The 19,795-nt window shown below is 40.3% G+C and overlaps 1 protein-coding gene across 1 annotated transcript in view; it reads right to left on the reverse strand.

Moving 5' to 3' along the window:
• The window catches only part of SLC2A13 (solute carrier family 2 member 13), a 143,492-nt gene that overhangs the window by 34,101 nt on the left and 89,596 nt on the right, over nucleotides 1–19,795 (reverse strand). Inside the window, exons 5-6 of the mRNA XM_089524497.1 lie at nucleotides 16,963–17,126; nucleotides 13,959–14,079 (exon numbers count right to left, since the gene is read on the reverse strand). Of these exons, the coding sequence (XP_089380623.1) occupies nucleotides 13,959–14,079; nucleotides 16,963–17,126 (285 nt within the window). The remainder of the gene's footprint in view (nucleotides 1–13,958; nucleotides 14,080–16,962; nucleotides 17,127–19,795) is intronic.

Raw genomic sequence — 19,795 nt, forward strand, 5'->3', positions numbered from 1 at the left:
GACCTCTTGGTTTCTGCTCAGATAGCTACTCAGTTTCTGCTCCCAGGGTGACCAGGTGCAAGGGAGAAGCTTCTCTCTAGATAGGAGAGACTCTCAATCCTTCATCAGGGCAGAGAAAGACGAAGCCGGTGTGTGTGTAGAGCATTTACAGAGGCCACATACACTGGACCAGAGACTGATGTAAGCTGGTAATTGAGAGATTTTAACTACAGGAACTGCTTCAATACAAATGACTCTTTCCAAGAATTGAGCACAGATACTCCTTCCCTAGGGACATGTCTTCCCCACACAGCTTCAAGTGTCCATTCTCCCAAGGGGAAAAAAAATGTTTCTTCTGCTTCCTCTTCTCTCAGTCTATCTGATGAAAGAAAGCAGGAGTAGAATTGCAACTCCAGCCTGCTAGTCAATTCCCAGCAAAGCTCACAAAGCTTAAGCAGGGTCCCAAATTGGAAAGCTCCTTTTTGCCACCACTTCTCCCCTGCCACCATGTGCTCCTACTCTTTGCTCCAGTCTGTCCCAAAACCTGGTGCCGCTCTGAGCCATAGAAGCGATGTCCTGTGCCCAAGCCTTGCACAAGTTTCCCAACTGCCCCTAGTAGTGAAAGACACATGGACAAGCAAAAAGTGGGAGACACCAGCAAACAAAATGCTCAGCAAGGCTGTGTGGCGGTGGTTGTCGGGGGACCCTGAAAAGAAGTTTGATGTAATCCTCATCCCCACCATGGTCCTAAAGACCATTGATTCCCACTGTCTTTCCTGCACATCTATACTCTGACTGAAGACCCTCCTGCCATCATCTTTTCCCCCTTACTACCCCCTACTTCCCCCTTCCACTTCACTGCCCCTCTGGATCCTTCCACCACCCCTATGGGGGCTTACCACCCACTTTGTGAATCACTGGTTAAGGACAAAGACAGAAGATTGGCAATGACACTGAAGGTATGCAATAATACTGGTATTATTCAGCCAACATTATTTTCTCTTCAGCTCATTCTCATCTCCCCTGCCTAGAAAATAGCACTGTACAGCTGTACATTTGATCTCATCTAGGGACATTTCCTGAGCACCCAGCTGCTAATTGCAAAACCAAACTAGACGGGAAAAAGGTCTGTAAAACATATTCAAATATCTTGAGCAAAACATGCAAATAACTATTTAACTATTTATTTTGATGATAAAGACACCAAAAGTATAAAAGGGTAGGCCTGGAATACAACCTCAGCAAAGGAAGACTGATGAAAACCTACTGGACCATGTGTTTTTCCATTCTGCAGATTTTTGTTTACATAAGGGATGTAGCTGTCAAACAAACAAATAAACAGGGTTGGATATTGTTATATAGGATTGTCCATAGTAAAAGAAATTATACCTCACATGTAACTGCCTTTTTTGATAATACTAATGGCTTGTTACAATGCACAGTACTGACTAAACTAGTGTAGGTAACCTAGTGGTTTTCCAGTATTTGCCCCATTTTTGACCACTAGCTATGCCTAACTCTAATTTACACAAAGGTAATACAAGTGTTACCCCCAACAAATTGTTGCAGGGCTATGTTCTCCTCATCAGTGTTTCCATCCATCATCACCTTCTTTTAGAATATTCCTTTCTGGCCTCAAATGAACAAGCAAAGTCTTCACTGATTTTTTTTTTTTTTTTTGGGGGGGGGGGTTCCTTTAAGAATGTTGATACCTCTCCCTTATTTGTCTGTGGCCCTATTTTGACAGTGCAGCTGCCAGAAAGCAGGACCACAATTTGCGATTAATATATCTATGATTAACATTTTATTAAAATGAGTAAAAAGAAAAAAGAAATTGCCTAGATCATGTGCCTTTTGCTATTATTTACTGATTAAAAACAATGTTTGACAAAGTAAACATGGACATGTTTATATGTAGTTGTGAGAATTAGTTGGGGAAAACATAAGCAAAAAGAAAACAATTCCTCATTCCCTACCTCATTGCTCTGGGCAACTGGGGTGGGGAGACAAATGGTAATTCCAGACAGAAGGCTACTAGTTATGGCAATTGAACTGTGTAGTTATTCTGTCTTTTCTCTGTAACAGATTTTGTGTAGAAAGAGAAAAGTTGGAAGAAGTAGGAAAATACCACAAATTACTAAATTAAGACATTGTAGTCTGCAGCCCCTGGAGAATCCCACAAATAAGATAAAGTGATTGTATCATGAAAGCCTTGCTTGGAAGCAGTCAATGACTCCATCTGCCAAGCAGCAAATCTTATTATATGCACAACAACTGCTTAAATGTAGATCCTGCAATTTTGCACACATAGTGACAGGCTTCATCCATTTATTGCTAATATATAGGCAATGCTGGATATATGACATGATTTTTTATAATCTGAAACATATGCCCCAATAACGGCTACAGAAAAATTCTGAAATGCAAAATTTGTACCAACTGCATGTCCAACTGACATTTTCTCTAAATGAAACTAACAAGGTGCAGATGCCACTTGCTCAGCAAATAGCAGTTCCTGCTGCATTCAGCACCCCCACTTTTGGCCATCTCTGCAAATCAAGCTCTAATCTGCATCAAGACAAATATATAACAATAATTAAATAATAACAATAACAACAATAATGAAATAAATAATAATAATTTGTGGTGATGATGATGATGATGATGATGATGATGATGATGATGATGATGATGATGATGATATATTGAGGATAATGAAGGGATGTCATAGTGAAGATGGAGCAAGTTTGTTTTCTGTTGTGTCAGGGACTATGACATGGAGTAATGTGTTCAAATTAGAGCAAAAGAGATTCCACCTAAACATTAGGAGGAACTTCTGGACAGCAAGAGCTGTTTTACAGTGGAACACGCTTCTTCAGACAGTGGTGGAGTCTCCTTCTCTGAAGGTCTTTAAACAGAGGCTGTATGGCCTCTGTTGGGGGGGTGTGCTTTGATGGAATGACATGATGGCTGCTGAGGTATCTTCCAACTCTACGATTCCATGATCCTAGAATCAGATTACAAAGCAGTGGACTTTTCCTTATTCCAACAATCAAGGAAGTTAAACAGAGTTGTGTGCTGAACTCAGTTCTTTATGCTAACAGCTTCATTCAATGGCTCATGAAACTGTATACATGTTTACTAGCCAGAGAAAATGGGAAGCTTACTGCATTTTTATGTCCAGATTACATAGCCATATTTTCTTAGAACTGGGTGCCTTACAATGCAGGATATGCTAACTAGAGTTTGTCAGCAAGAACAAGTGTGTGTGTGTGTGTGTGTGTGTGTGTGTGTGTGTGTGTGTGTGTGTAACTTGGTCAGTACCTAAGAACCCAACCAGCAGTCAATATTTAGTTATCTATGGGCTTTTGTTTAGTTTCATTTTTCCCACCAAGTTCATCTCAAGGGATCCAGCAAGATGCTATTCTCAAAGCAAGATCTCTTGCCATCACTTCTATATTATGGGTAGAATATCAGTTGTCCCAGTGTGTTAAGTCTTTTCAGCTAATGTTGCTCCTTTTAAGTTACCTGATACAAAACTTGCTGCACACAGGAAAGCCTTTCTGGAATTCAATTCTAAAGATATATGCTCTGTTTTCTTGGAAGAAGAAAGTTATAAGAAACTACCCTGGGAATAACACTATTGCATGGGATTGAAAATACAGTTCAGTTTGGAGTTTTTTTTGTTCATTTTGTTACATCTTATTTATAAGGAAACACAAGAAAATTATCTTCGTTTCCACTTAGGAAGACTTATCTAGTGAATTTGTTTTCCATTCTCTGATAACATCAAACATGCTACCAGTTTGCACTGGTGGCTACGAATCTGAAAACTTAGCATGTTGTTTAACTCTGGATGCTCTTTCATTTTTTTATGGATTCTACATAAACAATACAATCATTGCTGCTACTATCAGTTCTGCCCAATCTATATCATGAACTCATATCATTACACAAATGCCCTGATCATAGTTTGGTGGAGGTCTGGCACACAAAAAATGGACAGGGTCAACATAAATACATAGCAGGCTAGATGACCATACATTTGCACAGTTTGCTAACCCTGAACTTCAAGGCATTAGCAGCCTTGGCCCAAACTACCACAAAAATATTCTGCTTTAGAGGAAAAACTGATACCACTGTTATGATTTTAATCTCAGTTCTGCTCCTACTCCAGCACCTTAGGTATCTAATATGCCCCCTGACCAGTTAAGATTTTGCTTATACTGTAGATGGAAATACTTGCTAATTGGATTACATTACTGAGTTTTATGGTTCCTAATGCTAGATTTGAACTGAAGGTAATTTATATATTAATGAAATTTGATGATTTAGTGTACATATTTATTTTGTGGATGTTTTTGGCAATAGTAGCTATGTTTCAAGAAATAAATTAGAACCTTGTTTCTTAGGGTATTTTTGTTTGTTTGTTTCTGTAAAAAGAAAAAGATTTCATCTGATTAGTTAACAATCTAGCCAACTGGAACTCAGACACCATAATTTGTGGTTGAATAAACCTTTCCACCAGTATGATGGCCAAATACCCTTAAAAGTAATATCTACAGTTTCTAATATGTCAAAATTACACAGAAGAATATATAAATCTGAGATGCTATTCAAACTGAATGTTTTGGAATACTCTTCTTGCACCTACTCAAACCTCTTGTTTAAATCATTGTAGTATACATTTCAGAGAGCCAGCATAGTGTAGTAGAGTGATGAACTATAACTCTGGAGATAGGGTTTGAATCCCCACTCAGCCATGGAAACCCATTGGATGGCCTTGAGCAAGTCACACACTCTCACCTTCACAGTGAAGGCAATGGCAAACCCACTCTGAACAAACCTTGTCAAGAAAACCCAATGACAGATTCGCCTTAGGGTCACTATAAGTCAGAAATGACTTGAAGACAAATAACAAGAAATATATATTTCAAAACCTCATTTTCCTATAAAGATCCCTGTGGTCCACAGTTCCAGATTGGTTTGACTCAAGTATATCTTGTCTATCTTTGCTTGCCTGAACTATGATAGAGAATCTACTAATTTCTTAATAACTGTAAGAGAAGAGCATTCTAAAATATCTTCATTTTATTAAAGACTAAAATGGCTCCTTTATCTGACCTACAACAACATGTATTCCATGTTCCTTTTTTATTACTGAAATGACAGGTGCCTGGACTCTCTGTGTTGAAAGATGTTCTGTTATCCTCTGGGATTTTAAATTAAATTATGAAATTAATGGAGAGGGAAACACGCTAAGGAAAGGTTATATATTAGTGTCCAAGAAGAGCCTTTATGGCATAGTCAATTTCAGGATTTATTATAAGGTCATTCCTCAGCTCTACTACATGAACATCCAACTAGAATTTTAATTGCATTTTGATTTGAGCAGCATGGGACTGTCTGAACATGTTCATGTATTTCATTTTTGGATTTAGTTCTTTTGAGTTTGGCATAGGAATCTGCCTTGGGTGATCAGCTATAAGAAGCTCGTCTTTGCTATTGGGGCAAAACAGATATGATGCAAACCAAAGGTAGGGACATTACTTGAAGATACACAATAACACAGCATTCCCGTGATGGGGAGGAAGGGGAAAATGGTGGAATTAAAATGCCATTGTGGGATGAAAAATGCCAGCATTATTATCAGCAATAACTGAGGTTAGGAGATGGATTTCAATTTTGTAGAGGGGTTGGGGGTAAAACTTACAAAAACTGGGAAACGATCATAGACCTTTATCATGGCAAGAGGACCCGACATCTAGGAAACCCCAGAGGGATGGACCATGACCTCAAGAAGGCTGAATTCAACCCTACAGTCTGAGGATACCTCCCCATTTTAAAATATTAAGATTGCAGTCTCTTAAATGAAGCATATTGGATCAGGGACAAGGAGACTGTATTTCACCAGTGGACTATTGTTCAGTTTTTAGCAAAACCTTTGGTACGTGTTGGTTAATGGGATACTTGCAAAGAATGGACTTAATTGGTTAAGATGTTGCAATAACCAAGATCACTTTGTGCTTGTAAGAAAGCTTTCTCAGTATTACTGCATATCCTACTATAAAGAGATCCCAGGTCAAAGATGGAGAAAGTGTTGTCCTTAGGCTACATGTGTTCCCAGGCTCACTTTGTAGTCCATTTTTGGAATCTCTCCATTTTTCACTCCCCCCCTCTTTTTTTTGGTAACAAAGCACCCAACCCAGGGATTTGGTGAACAATTTTGCCTCATTTTGGATCTATCCTTGGCATTGTTTTAAGAAAGAAGTTTGTAAAGAAGAAGTTGAATGCTGCTTTACTGTCTTTTTAGGTAAAGTCCTCTCCTGGATCTAAAATGGCCTGAGGGTGCCCTAACCTCTCTACTCCATGGGGGAGGGACCCAGAACCAAACCCCAGTGGATACTAAGGGCTCACTAAATGTATCAAATTGTGTTTTCCAAGGCAAAGGCGGTAAGGAAGCCAAGCAGAATGAAGAGTGAACAGCTCACTACAAAGGGAAGGAAATATAAGAGTGGTACACCGGTTAACAGCCTCAACTGAACTGCAGTTTTATTGCTCAATGCATTACAAACACAGACATATTCTATTCCTATTTTTAATATCACTGAGATATTAGGGGGAAAATATTATAAAGTAACAATGTCTTAATTTCAGCCACTCATAAAGAAAGCTATGACTAACTCTGTGAGGTTAATTTTGCAAAGATGACTCAGTCATTGATGATTTCTGCAATGTGTGTGCCAGGGCAACACTTTGCCTTCTTTACCTCACATGAACCTTCCACATAGCCAACTCTAGAAAAAGTTTACCCGGAGAAACACTTGGATAGGACTTTTGAAGTATGCATACTGGAAAGATTTTGGGCTGTGAAAATGAAGGCCGCAAAGCCAAATAAGCATGTAGACAGCTAAGTACACTGTCTTCGCCTATACAATCGGAAAAGTATCATCTGTTTTATCCCATTGTCCCTTCCAACCTTTAAGACCTAGGCCTCCACAGAAGATGGGAGTCTGGCTGAGAAGAGTCTAGTTGCAAAGGATGGACTGTCTAACAAATGTTCAACAGACATTGTGTCAAAAAGTCTGTGACAGCAAATCAGAGTTTCCACAGGGAAGAAAACTGGATGTGCTGGAACACATCCATGCTGTTGATAACACAGCTTGGGGTGGGTGGGTAAAAGAAATGAGAATGAAAAGATGTAGGAACAGTTTAAGCATATAACCCATCAGGAAATACAACAAGTGCTGGGAGTGACCTAAAGGGCTGGGAGTGACCAAAGATGTTGCTTGAAAACGGAGTATAACTATAGTCACAGGTCACGTTGTTGACCTTTTATGATTTCTTCAATTACAGTTATTATATTGTTCTGCTAAACATTATATTGGCTCCTGGCTCCACTGCGATGTTTGAATGATGGGTGTTCTGAATAGCACACATAGCTTGTGTTTCTGTATGATTAAAGCTTTAATAAAAATATAAATATTGGGGTAGGCCAAATTAAAGTTAAGCAAGTAAGGAAAAATTAGCTGTGATACAAGCTTTGTGTTTGGTCCTCCCCTTTACTAAAGCTATAAAATTAGGCTGATAAGAGATGTCATTATTTGTAATAAAACTTGTACAAGTTTTTTGGAGGATACTACAACTCACCCAATCGTCCACTGGTCATGCTGGTTGGAAAACTATGGGAAATTGACCAGGATATCACCCTAAAGGTTTATAAGTGTTATTATTACACTTTTACTGCTATGGCTGCCCCTGTGGAATTCTGGGGTTTGTAATTTAGTGAGGCCTAAAAGGCCTCTGGCTTAGACTTCTAAATGCCCCTCCCTACACTACAAATCTCAGGATTCCATGGGAGGCAGCCTTTGTAATGTGATATTCCAATAATCTAATAAAGATACCTTATCCAAGCTTTGTTATATTTCCTGTAGTGTAGCAATTTAGAGCCTGTACAGATTGGCCCAAAAGGCCGACCTGTGGGCAGAGTCAGGGTGCAGCATCCTGACTACGCCTGCCCTAACTCTGCCCCCAGGCTGCCATGAAGGTGCGCGCCGCTCCAGATGGCGCACGCCATCATGACGCACCTCCAGCACTGCGTCCAAATGACACAGCACCGAAGGGGTGCCGTAGAGCTGCGTTGCCGCGGCTATGACACCCTTTGTAGGGTGCAAGAAGGAGCTGCTTTTTGTGGCTCCTTTTTGCAGCCTTCAAAGGCCAGATCGGGGCCACAGCATGAGGGTGCCACAGCCCTGATCTGGCCAGAAAAGGTGTGGTTGCAAAAGCCCCTTAGTTGGCAATTAAACTGTATAATATCCTAGCCTTAGGAATCAATATATTCTAGCATAGCCTTGTTGGGCCACAAGCCTATCACCATGTCTTCTAGCCAAAGGGTTCTATACATTAGTTTCTCATTCTGTGGGGTACTTTTATTGGCTTGTTCTGAACTCACTAGCAAAATTTTCAGGCAATCATAGTCTTATTTAATTTTAGTTGATATGATGCTCTACAGAACTCTCAAGGGAATGTATAACTTAACAGAGAAACCGTTTTAAATAGAGAATTTTAGACATTCTCCATCTAATAATAATAATAATGTTTATTTATATACCGCTTTTCCAAAGTAGATCAAAGCGGAGTACAACAGGAAGTACAATACAAAGTAAAAAAACAAACAAACAAACATAACAGGCCTCTCTCCCCTCAAGATGGTGGCTGAAGGGAGGGCTTTTCTTCTTCAGGCAGGCAGTTGGAGCTCGCCTGCCTCTCTCCCCTCAAGATGGTGGCTCAAGATCTATTTACTCTATACCATGCACATTTTTTCTAAAACAAAAATCTCCAAATTCATTCAGTCAAATCACTTTTACCCTGCTTTTGATATGGAGTGTTCCAGGCTGCATCAAGATAAATGAAGAAACTTCATTTAAAACGGTTGTTATAATTTAACAGTAAGACACTCAAGCAGCAGCAAAAAACAGAATAGCACAGAAAAATTATAGATCACTAAAACACACCAACCTAAATCCAACTAGAGAAAACTCACTGAATCAACTTCTGGATGCCAAGCCCACATAAATCCCATTGATTCAAGGGGTCATACTCTAGTTTGAACTAGTAATTGAATTTAGGTCACATTCACAAAGTCAGCAATTCACAGCCTTAACACCCTCTTTAAAAGAAAAGGTTTTACAAATAAAATTTATTAACACTGTGTTCCTGTCAAGCATTTGCCATTATAACATTATACATAACCCAATGTATTTTCAGCAGATCTTTTAAGTATTGATGCTTTGGCCTTTTCTACTCAGGACTACCCTTGAAATTATATAGCACAAATGACATAATGTAACCTAATTTCTCTATCCAGCAGAGAATTGCCAGCTTGATATTGTCCTGAAACTATATATCCCCCTCCAATTTCATTTGTCAGGAGGAAGTGCTAACCAAAATAAACCATACACATTGGTAAATGATGCTAATGGAAGCAATTTCCACAATGCCTGCCAATGATTCAAAGTCTCAGGTTCAATTTCTCCACTAATTTACACCATAACTGGAGCCTTTTTCTCATTAACTTACAAACTATGGCCTGTTACAGACTGCCAAAATAAAGCTGCTTCGGGTCTCTTTGGAGATATGCTATTTAAATGATGCATGGGTCCTAAGAGTCCGGAGTTCGCGCCAAAGCCACACTCCATTCATAAGCACCGGAGTGCAGCTTTTGGTGCAGCTTCCGGATTCTTAGGATGCATGCATCATTTAAATAGCATACCTCCAAAGAGACCCGAAGCAGCTTTATTTTGGCAGTCTGTAACAGGCCTAAGTTTCAAATACAAGTTTCCATATTAAGCTGTACCTCTGCTCCAACACATTTTATTGTCTACAACTTGCCCTTCAAATATCCTACACCTGAAGGGAACACAGCCATTAAAATTGCTTTTCTAAGTTGTGAAAGCAATTCTGTTCTTATCATCTGGAGTTAGGTCTGTTCTCAATCTTGCTCTAGTAATACAGAAGAAATCGTGTTGTGGTGGAAAAGAGATACAGTCAATCAACACACAAACAAGAAAGTTGCACTAAACTACCGTTTGTGAAATTTCACTGAGTCCTGGAGAACAAATTAATAATACCAGTAATTTGTGTGGATTGCTCCTTCAACCAGCCTGAGAATGTGCACTGCAACTCTCCATTTTATTTCAAGAAAGTTCCCTGTTGTCACTACCTCAGTGACATTTTAAATATCTCCTTAGCATCGTGATTATAAAACCCTGTAATTTGGCCAGGAAGCTTAGTCATCACCAGCAGGAAAACTGCAGTCCATGGATGTCTTCCATGAACATTTCACCTGGGAGTGATTCCTACCCTCTGGTTAGCAGGTCTGGGGCCTCCAAAACATGAAGAAGTCGTCTTCTCAAAGCATGCCAAGCTCCTAATGTAACCAAGCTGTTTAATGCACATCACAGAACACAGACAAGGAAAAGGTCAATTCCTAAGGCACTGCAATAATGGGTAAATACATTAACACAATATGAGGGACCTATACTCCAAATACAACTCTCCTTTGCATTCTGCACTTTCCCCAAAAATATTTATGCTAGGAAAACCAAATCTTATTTTCATCTCTTGTGTTGCCCTGTTCTTCTTTAAGACCTAAAGGGAAGAGTTGTTGTTGTTGTTGTTGTTTACTGCCTTCAAGTCAATGCAAACTCATGGCTACTCTGTGGATTAGACACCTACAAGATTCCCCAAGCTTTAGAGCAGTGTTTCCCAAACTTTGGTCCTGCAGATGCTTTGGACTTCAACTCCCAGAATTCCTAACTGCTGGCCAAGCTGGCTGGAGCTTTTGGGAGTTAAAGTCCAAAACACCTGGAAGTCAAAGGTTTGGGAATCACTGCGTTAGAGTCTTCATTAATATCTTGACTAAAGGGTAATCACTCTCCAGTAGCATTTGTTGCTGTTAACTGCCCTCTAGATGATTTTGACTGATGGCAACCCTGTGAATGAGAATCTCCAGGACTCCCTATTCTCCACTGCTCTGTAAATTCCTGTAAATTCATGCTCGAGACCTCCTTAAAAGAGTCTATCCATCTAGCATGCGGGCTTTCTCTCTTTTTGCATCCCTCCACCTTTCCTAGCATTATTGTGTTTTTTTCCCCAATGAGTCATGCTTTCTTATGATGTGGCCAAAGTACAACAACCTCAACTTTATATATCCCCTAATATATCCCCCCCAGTGTGGTATTCTGACAGCGAGTGAGAATACCACACTGGAGAAGATACATTATGTTGGGAAGTTGCCCTTGGTGTCCACAGGAATTGGTTAGGATGTCCCTGCTGAATCTGAAAAGGGGAACAGAAGGCTTGGGCTGAATGGAGATTTCTTGGGTAAAAGCCCAAAGTGGGGAGTGCAATTACCCAAGGTCAGGGCACCATTCTTCCCCATTAGACCTTGGATGGTGGCATCTCTTGTGTGTGCACCCTGCACCCACTAGGTGTTGATGTAAAAAAAAAACTATTTTAAATTTAAATTACTTAAAGAGGGCACAAGGAGCAGTTTTGTCTTTCTAATGGGGCTGTGAGCTTTTTAGGCCTAGAAAAGCCCTTCCCCCTGCACCCTACACACCCCCTCCATGGAACGTTTTAAAGTCATCCCCAGTTTTGAAGACAATGCCTTTCCCTTGGGTATGGGGAGCATTTTGAATACAACATTTTTAAAAATCAGTTTCACAGCAATTGAAGGGGTGCAAAAACAGACTTGTGGGAGTGCACTTACTCTTTCTATCTGTTTCTCCTCTCTCTTCATATTAGGCACTCATTTTAATAGCTCCCCTTATAGATTAATCACATATATGCTGGTTTGCTTGGAATATCAGTTTTCTAATTAATCTTTCTATGGATGTAGCCACACTGCGGAGTTAAAGCAGTTTGACACCACCCTAATTGCCAGAGCTCTAAAGAATCCTGGGATTTGTAGTTTGGTAAGGCACAAGAGCTCTCTAACACACCAGGCTGAATGCCTCACCAAACTCCAAATCCATGATTCTGTAGGATACATCATGACAGTTTAAATGGTGTCAAACTGCTTTAATTCTGCAGAATCGCTATGTCACTCATGGGACTCAATATGAGTGACACCCTGTCACCCTATGTCACTCATATTGGAACGTTAGTCCTTACCTGAGATACGTCCCTTTACAGCAGAGAAGGTCCGGTCATCCTGACGTCTGCTTCCTGCCTACAGGAGCCTTGCAGGCGGAGCTACCCAACGTCAGGATGACCGGCCCCCTTCTCTGCTGGTAAATCTTTCCTCTCTCTACATTTTGGCTTCATTGTCTCTTCATTTTCTTCACAAGTCCCTGATTCATATGCCTTTGTACTATAATTTGTATTCTGACTAGAGATGCTGAATTATTTATCCTTCTTTGGCTAGCTTACCAGGGCACACTCATAAAAGACTGGTAACACACTGCCTGTCAGAGAAAGTCCTGTTATGTTATGTTCAGTCATTTTAAATGGACATACTATGGCAATAACATTTCTAGTTTCTAGTTACTGAGGCTTCATTTCTGGAGATCTTAGTTGTGAATGTTATACCGAAGAAGGCCTTTAGAGTTTGCATCTCTGAGACTTCTCACATGATTTCACAAAGGCAATGAATCCATTTCAAAGGAAGTAGCAATACTACAGCACACAGGCTCCTGTTTACACCAGATTTTTCTCTATCCCTATTAATATATCTTTCATCTATTCCTCCAGCACTGCCTAACATAATTATATTTTTCATCAGAAGAAAGAAGAGGTACCACGTAATTAAACATATTTCAAAATGTCTCGCTACAGAATACTAGCAGTTCAGACTGCATGAATTTCATACCTCCTGTTTCTCTTAATCTGTATTTGACTGGAAATACAGCTTTCACATCTCTTTATCCTAAAACATGCTTCCATCACTCTTGCAACACGTACTAAATGTATGTACCTGCTCTTTATCATACAACAAAAGTACTCAAAATTAAATTGGATTTTATAATTAATGGATTTGAATTTTAAAACATCCTTTAGTTCATTAAAGGCTCAGGGTGAATAGTAAGAAAACCTTAGAACAGATTGATTTGGAGCCTAAGAAACATGAATGGAGTTTCCCTCATGCAGTGGGATTTTCCTGCCTCTGTCAAACTACTAAAAGCCCACTCAACCACCTACTTATAGCTACTCTTGGAACAGCAATAATGTGGGACAAGAATGTCTAGCTGTGAGAGAGGACAGGGCAAAATCACAGAAACCTTCCTGAGCAAGTGAACATGTTTTATACACACACAGTGGGCACTATTGATCCAAGGTAAAATGTCTGCCTAAATTAGGATTGCTTGAACCTTGGAGCTCCATCTTGTGTCTAATATGGGCTCTTCCACAACTGGGGTGGAAAACCTATTATCCTCCATATGCAGATGAAATATGCACATATGCCCAAATAGCTAGGTTGGATGAACCTGAGGTCAGTAACATCTAATTTTCCTAACTGTGCCCTACAAGGAGACACGGAGTACCCTATAAGTGCTTTATCCAAGGCTGCACTGTATTAGTGCAGGGGTGGGGAAGCTCTTGTCCTCCAAATGTTTTGATTTACAACTCCCGTATGCTGACTGGTATACTGGCAGTTGAGGCCCAAACCACATGGAGAGCCAATGGTTTCCCATCTCTATCTTACTGGGTTAGTCGAGTTTGTGCTATATTTTATGGCAAAAAAAAAAAAAAAGGCCAGAACCAGTTAGGAACAGTTAAAATACAATGATGCATCAGAGCTTCTCATTGGTATACCCACCTCTAACAGAATATATAAGTGGGTACACTGAAATAACTAAACTGTTTCTAGACTGTTTTGACACAAGATTCTAGGCTAAATAATTTTATACTACACAAAACTGGGGGGGAAATAGATGAACATTAGAGGTTCTTATAAGAAAATCATGACAACTTACCTATATCTAATGCAGCTAGAGTTCTGACTTGAAGGGCCTTCAGGTTTAAGAGTGACTTGTGGTGAAACCTCAGCTGACAGCAGAAATCCCAAAGCAAGAATAACAAGTGCAACAGTAGTGCCTACAACAAAGAAATAAAGCATACTGCTTCAGAATACAGAACCGTAGTATTGCAGAAGGCTGATTTGTTTTTTTCCAAGTAAAATAAAATGTCTTGGGGTTGGTCCATTTAACAAAGTTGGAGTGACTTTGTCCACTGTATTAATGGTTTCCTAAGGAGGCATCTAACTCCTTAGCACTCAGATCCTGGAGAAGGAGTGGGGAGGGAACACATAGTTACTATGAATGACAGCTGGTCATTTCCATGTCCGAGATGTGGTAGATACTCCATTTAGAAGTTCAAGTTTTTTAAATAGGCACTTTGTTAATACACAGCACATGAAGTTCTCTGTTAGTCTGAGGAAAGTGTGATAAATATTCCCCTAGTGCCATTCTTTTTTCCTTCTATGTCCTGTCTTAAGCGCAGTACAGACTGCCCGAAAATGGCGGTCTGCAGGCGCCCATTTTAACTCCGGAGGGACACCACAGCTGCCAAACAGCGCTACGTCCCTCCAGAATAAAATAAAAAAAACCCGGTACTTCCGGGTTCTTCTTGCAGTGCCTGGGTTATGTCACGAGTTTGCCACTGGCGCACTCGTGATGTAACAGACATGCAGCGACGTGCAGACGCTGTGCATCCCTTATGTAAAGATGGTGGCGCCTGTGTGGACGGGCCGCCGCCATCAGGCCGCCACCATTACACACTAGGGGTCCAGACCATGCGGTTGCTGCGCAGTCCAGAACCCTAGTATCGCCGCCGCCACGCCCCTTTCAGCCCATCTGCCTTGGGCCTTAGATTGCTGGCTGGAGGGCAGGGAACTAGCACATTAACAGTTTGTAAGCTGCTGAACTAAAATTGTTGTTACTGTATATCTTCAAGTAATTTCCATTTTAAGATGACCCTATCACAGAGTTTTCTTGGCAAGATTTGTTCAGAGAAGGCCTTTGCCAGCCTTTGAGATGGAGAGTGAGTTTCCATGGCCAAGTGTGTATCTGAACCCTAGTCTCCAGAGTCCAGCACCCATACCATTACACCATGCTATAAATACTCTAAATAAATAAACAAACAATGCAACTCTTTGTCTAAGGCAAGACCCAGTTAGTTTTGTTCCACCGTTAGAGATACCAGGAGACAGATACAGATACAGCAGTTGTACTGTAACTGGTGAAAACATGTTCTTTTTTCTTTTTTTAAAGAAAATCTTACATTACCAAGATTCTCTATCAGGGTGGGTAGCCTTCTTTGTCCTCAGTGGGAGGCTGAATTTCAGTTTGAGAAAGGCCTTGGAGGCCACATGGGCAGGAATTCAGACACAAGGACCAGATACAATTTGGGCATTTTTGATCCCAAACATATAAAAAGACTCCTCACTTATATGTATGTCTGCTCAGAAGTAATCCCCAGTGCAACTGCTTCCTGGGCTGCACATCATAGCCTAGCATTGTGCAATTGCTCCCTGGCTTTTAAATGCTCTTCTACCTGGATGGAATATTCCTGCAGGTCATATCTAGCCAGAGACTACAGGTGTACCACTCATGGCTTGCCAACTGAAGGTATTTTGGTTTTTGTTGTTGTTGTTGTTGTTATTTGGAGGGTTAGTCAGTATTGTCAGGAATATTGACACATTAAATCAAACTGGCAGCAAGCCCTTTCCCGCACCCCTGAAACATGCTCTGGCATGTTGAAGTGCTACAAAGTCTATTATGCTCAGATCCAGCCCTTCTAGTGACCTCTGATGACTTAAATCAGTCAGTAACAGCTTTGGATATGATGAAAATTCAACACCTCTACTTTACAATTATTATCTTTCTCCCCTTTACCCCCTTATTCACTTGAATTAACTGTATGGTTCCAAAAATTGAAGTGGTTCTCACTCTGCCTCTCTCTCATATGTTTTCAAATTGGAAGCTTGATTGATGGCAGGGATTGTTGTATTTGGGGTCCTTTCTGGCTGAAGAGCAGAGCAGAAATGTTTTAAATAAATATAGTTACCCATTGTTAAAAATAAAAATCTAAAAAGTGTAAATTGCATTACCAGGATTTCAGTTCATGAATGGTTTACGTTAAAAATAATAAGCAACACAGTACCAATAAGTCCAAGTAAAGAAAGCAATCACAGCAAAGCAGAAGGCCAAATAAATATCTATACAGTTGCCCCCCCCCTTAAACACGGATTTTTTATACACTGACTCAAGCATTTGAAAATATTTTTTAAAAGGATAAATTTCAAATATCAAACCTTGATTTTTCCATTTTATATAAGGGACACCATTTTGCTATGCCATTGTTTTTAATGGGACTTGAGCATACACAGATTTTGTTATTCACGGGGGTTCTTGGAACCAAATCCCAGTGGATAACAAGGTCCCACTGTATATGGAACACTATATATAGATTTGATGAGTGCTATATATTTTGGCATACCCAACTATATCAAAAAGTGAACATAATGTGTATCTTTACTGTAAAACCAAATGAGACTTGATAAAAACTATCAGCTACTAATGTGGTTGGGACCTGGTCATGTAACTTAAACTCAGGATTCAGATCTAATACTCAGAAAGCAAAATTAATTGACTAGGAACTGTACCAGGAAGATGGAGGCTTCTTTTTCTATCTAATTAGACTGAAGACAAGTATTTTTAATAGATTTCATTTTAACATTCTAGTTTTATCTTATCCACCTCTATGCTTTACCCCGATCAAGCAACTGATTACACAGCTTCAAACTCAAGGTTCTGAATTACATTGATTAGGTTTAAGATGTTTGAAGAAGAGTACAGTATTTTGCAAAAGATACTTTAATTGTTATTTATATTCAAATGAGTTTATATAACTTTGTTAGTCGATCCTAAGATGTCATGCTACAATGAAACTTTAGTCAAAACTGTCTTACCCACATACCTGCTAAACTTCCAAGTGTGAGTTTCCGGCGTCCCACTTTCTCAACAAGCCAAACTCCAACAAGAGTGAAAATGAAATTAGTGAATGCTGTAACTGCAGCAAGCCAAATTGCAAGTCGGTCATCTTGAACACCTGACATCTGCATAATAGTAGCACTGTAGTACCTATAAAAAGAATAAAATAAAATAAGAAGTATTACCACTGATTTGATCATCATTAAACATACACACAATATATAGTTCTTCATTTCAGACAATCCTGTATGGGGGCTCTTTCCGGATTTTGAATAGTATTAAAGAACTGAACAGACAGACACTTTACCAGACACTTTTATTGGAAAGACACAAGAAACCTGTTCTTTGGAAGGTTCTGAAAATTATTATTTTAACAATACTGCCCTTTCACCCAGAAATCTTTTGTTATTGAAGACCATGTTTTTAAAACATTGGTCCAAAACACACAGCAGAAATAATCCAGTTTGAGATAGCTTTAACTGCCCTGGTTCAGTGCCAGGAATCCTGGGACTTGTAGATTGTTGTAGCACCAGAGATCTCTGACAGAGAAGGTTAAATGTCTCACTAAACTACAGGTCCCAGGATTTCCTAGCATTGAGCCAGGGCAGTTAAAGCGGTCTCAAACTGGATTATTTTTGTAGTGTGTTTTGAACCACTGATAACATTCCAACAGGTGATACAGGCTGTACTCATGAAGAATTCAACTTCCTGGTTCTTCTAGATTTAAGAAGAATTAATATTCTTCAGATTGGCATGAGATAAATCCAGTAAGAAGTCTAAAGTCTTGTAGCTAACTGTATTAACTACATTCAGACATGATGTCCTGTAGACTAAAAGAGGCTTATGCCTAGCGAGGTCTGCCCTGTAATCTACAACAGCAACTGGGCAGACATGTCAAAATTACGGTATTTGACAATTATAAGTGGTTTAAACTTTTGGAGAGTTTTGAATGCCCATCCAACAGGGAGCAAAATCAAGTCTTTGCCTGATGTGGCAAATGCTCAAGAGAACAATTCAAAGCAAGCTGAAGGACAAAGTAATTCCTCTTGTCCTCAACTGATTGTAATAAGTTTCAGAAAATGCAAAAAAGCTTCTGGTACACAGACATACCAAGTGCCAAAACATATTTCTAAATTATTTCGACAAATAGCAGCAACTTGCACTTCACTGAAAATTATTCTTTGCTGCAATTTGAAAGGCCTTCATGTTTAATGTAGCCATTAGGAAGAAAGTTTCCAAAGCCCATTGTTTATTTTCAGTGCAAACCTGATTTTGATGACACATCTCATTACAACACAAAAATGCCATAATCTGTGGAAAATGCAATCATGTTGATCTTTTGTTTAGGAATGTTTTAGAACTACTGAACCACCCTCAAATGAAATGTAAAGGGTAAGCACCTTCAAGAACATAGTGACATACTGGAATGTCCAAAGGAGAGTGACAGAGGCGCATTACAGACCGCCCGTTTGGGGCGGCTTGTATCTGGCCCTTTCCCCGCCGGATCGGGGCCTCAGCTGCCACAGCAGCAGCCTTTGAGGCCCCGATCCGCTGCTTTCCAGGCCGTGGGGAAGCGGCAAAAGGCCGCTTCCCTGCAGCCTGGAAAGGGGTGTCCTTGGGGCTTCATGCCCCAAGGACACCCGACGGCAGCGGGGAGGAGGAGAAAGGGGCCACTTGGCTCCTTTCTGCTTTGCGTCGCTGGTGCAGCCGTATGAAGGCTGTGCCAGCGACGGAAATCCTAGAAGGAGCTCCATTTGGAGGCGGCGCATTCGTGATGTCCTAATGGCGGGGCCCGTCTAGAATGGGGGCCGCCATTTTGTACATACCGTGTACGTACTAGGGTTGGGGGCGTCTGGAAGAGATGCCCCCGGGCAACATACCCCGGGTACATACTCTGCTAGAACATGGCCACATAGCCTGAAAAACCCACAAAAAACTATGGATGCCGGCCATGAAAGCCTTCGACTTTACACTGAATTAGGTCTTTATTAGTTCCTGACAAAGCATATAATTTTTGTTCTGATTAAGTTTCTTCACAAAAAGTACCAAGCTGCTAATTGCCTGGTCAACAAGGGAGACTGAAAAGCCTTTCTTGACATTAGGCTCCTTCAAACATTTAAACTGAAATAGATATTTCATTTGAGAAGTGCAGGACATGAGAGTGAACTGCATACTTATACAATGGAGCTGCTAGGGCTAACTGAGACCACCAGAGGGTGCTCCTGTGACAACAGCATACTTTCCACTGATGGTCATTTTACCCCTTTAGCCCCTAAGGTTACGGAAACCTTGAAGAACAAGCAAAAGAAAGAAAAGACTCCAGTTCTTTTCTAGATGAACAGCATGGTCTAGGGAGCTCATGGTAGGAACACTGGAGCTGTAGAAACACAGAAGCAAAGACTATGGTGCACAGGCAATTAAAAGGCTGAAGAGTGAATTTTAAAAAGCCATTTCCAAGAGCCTAAGAATAATCTGATTCATCTACCTGCATTAAAATAACCACCATATCCCTTTCTCTCTTCTTAATGTTCCTAGAAGAATGCTCGGGGCAACTATAAACCATTCATAACCGTAAAGCATTCACAGGTCTTCCTGCCAGCATTGCTACTGACCTGGGAACTCTGGGAATTATGGTCCAGAAAAGTAATTATTCCAAGTAAACACTGTTGGACACTCATTCTCTGAAGATGCCAGCCACAGATGCTGGTGAAACGTCAGGAAGAAACCCTTCTAGAACATGGCCACATAGCCCGGAAAACCCACAAAAAACTACTGCTGGACACTGCTGTTCCAGGCAGCCAGGGTGAAACTGCCTGATC

The sequence above is a fragment of the Sceloporus occidentalis genome, unplaced genomic scaffold, assembly GCF_023333645.1.
Source record: "Sceloporus occidentalis isolate IW3139 unplaced genomic scaffold, rSceOcc1.0.p SCAF_5, whole genome shotgun sequence".
NCBI lineage: Eukaryota > Metazoa > Chordata > Lepidosauria > Squamata > Phrynosomatidae > Sceloporus > Sceloporus occidentalis.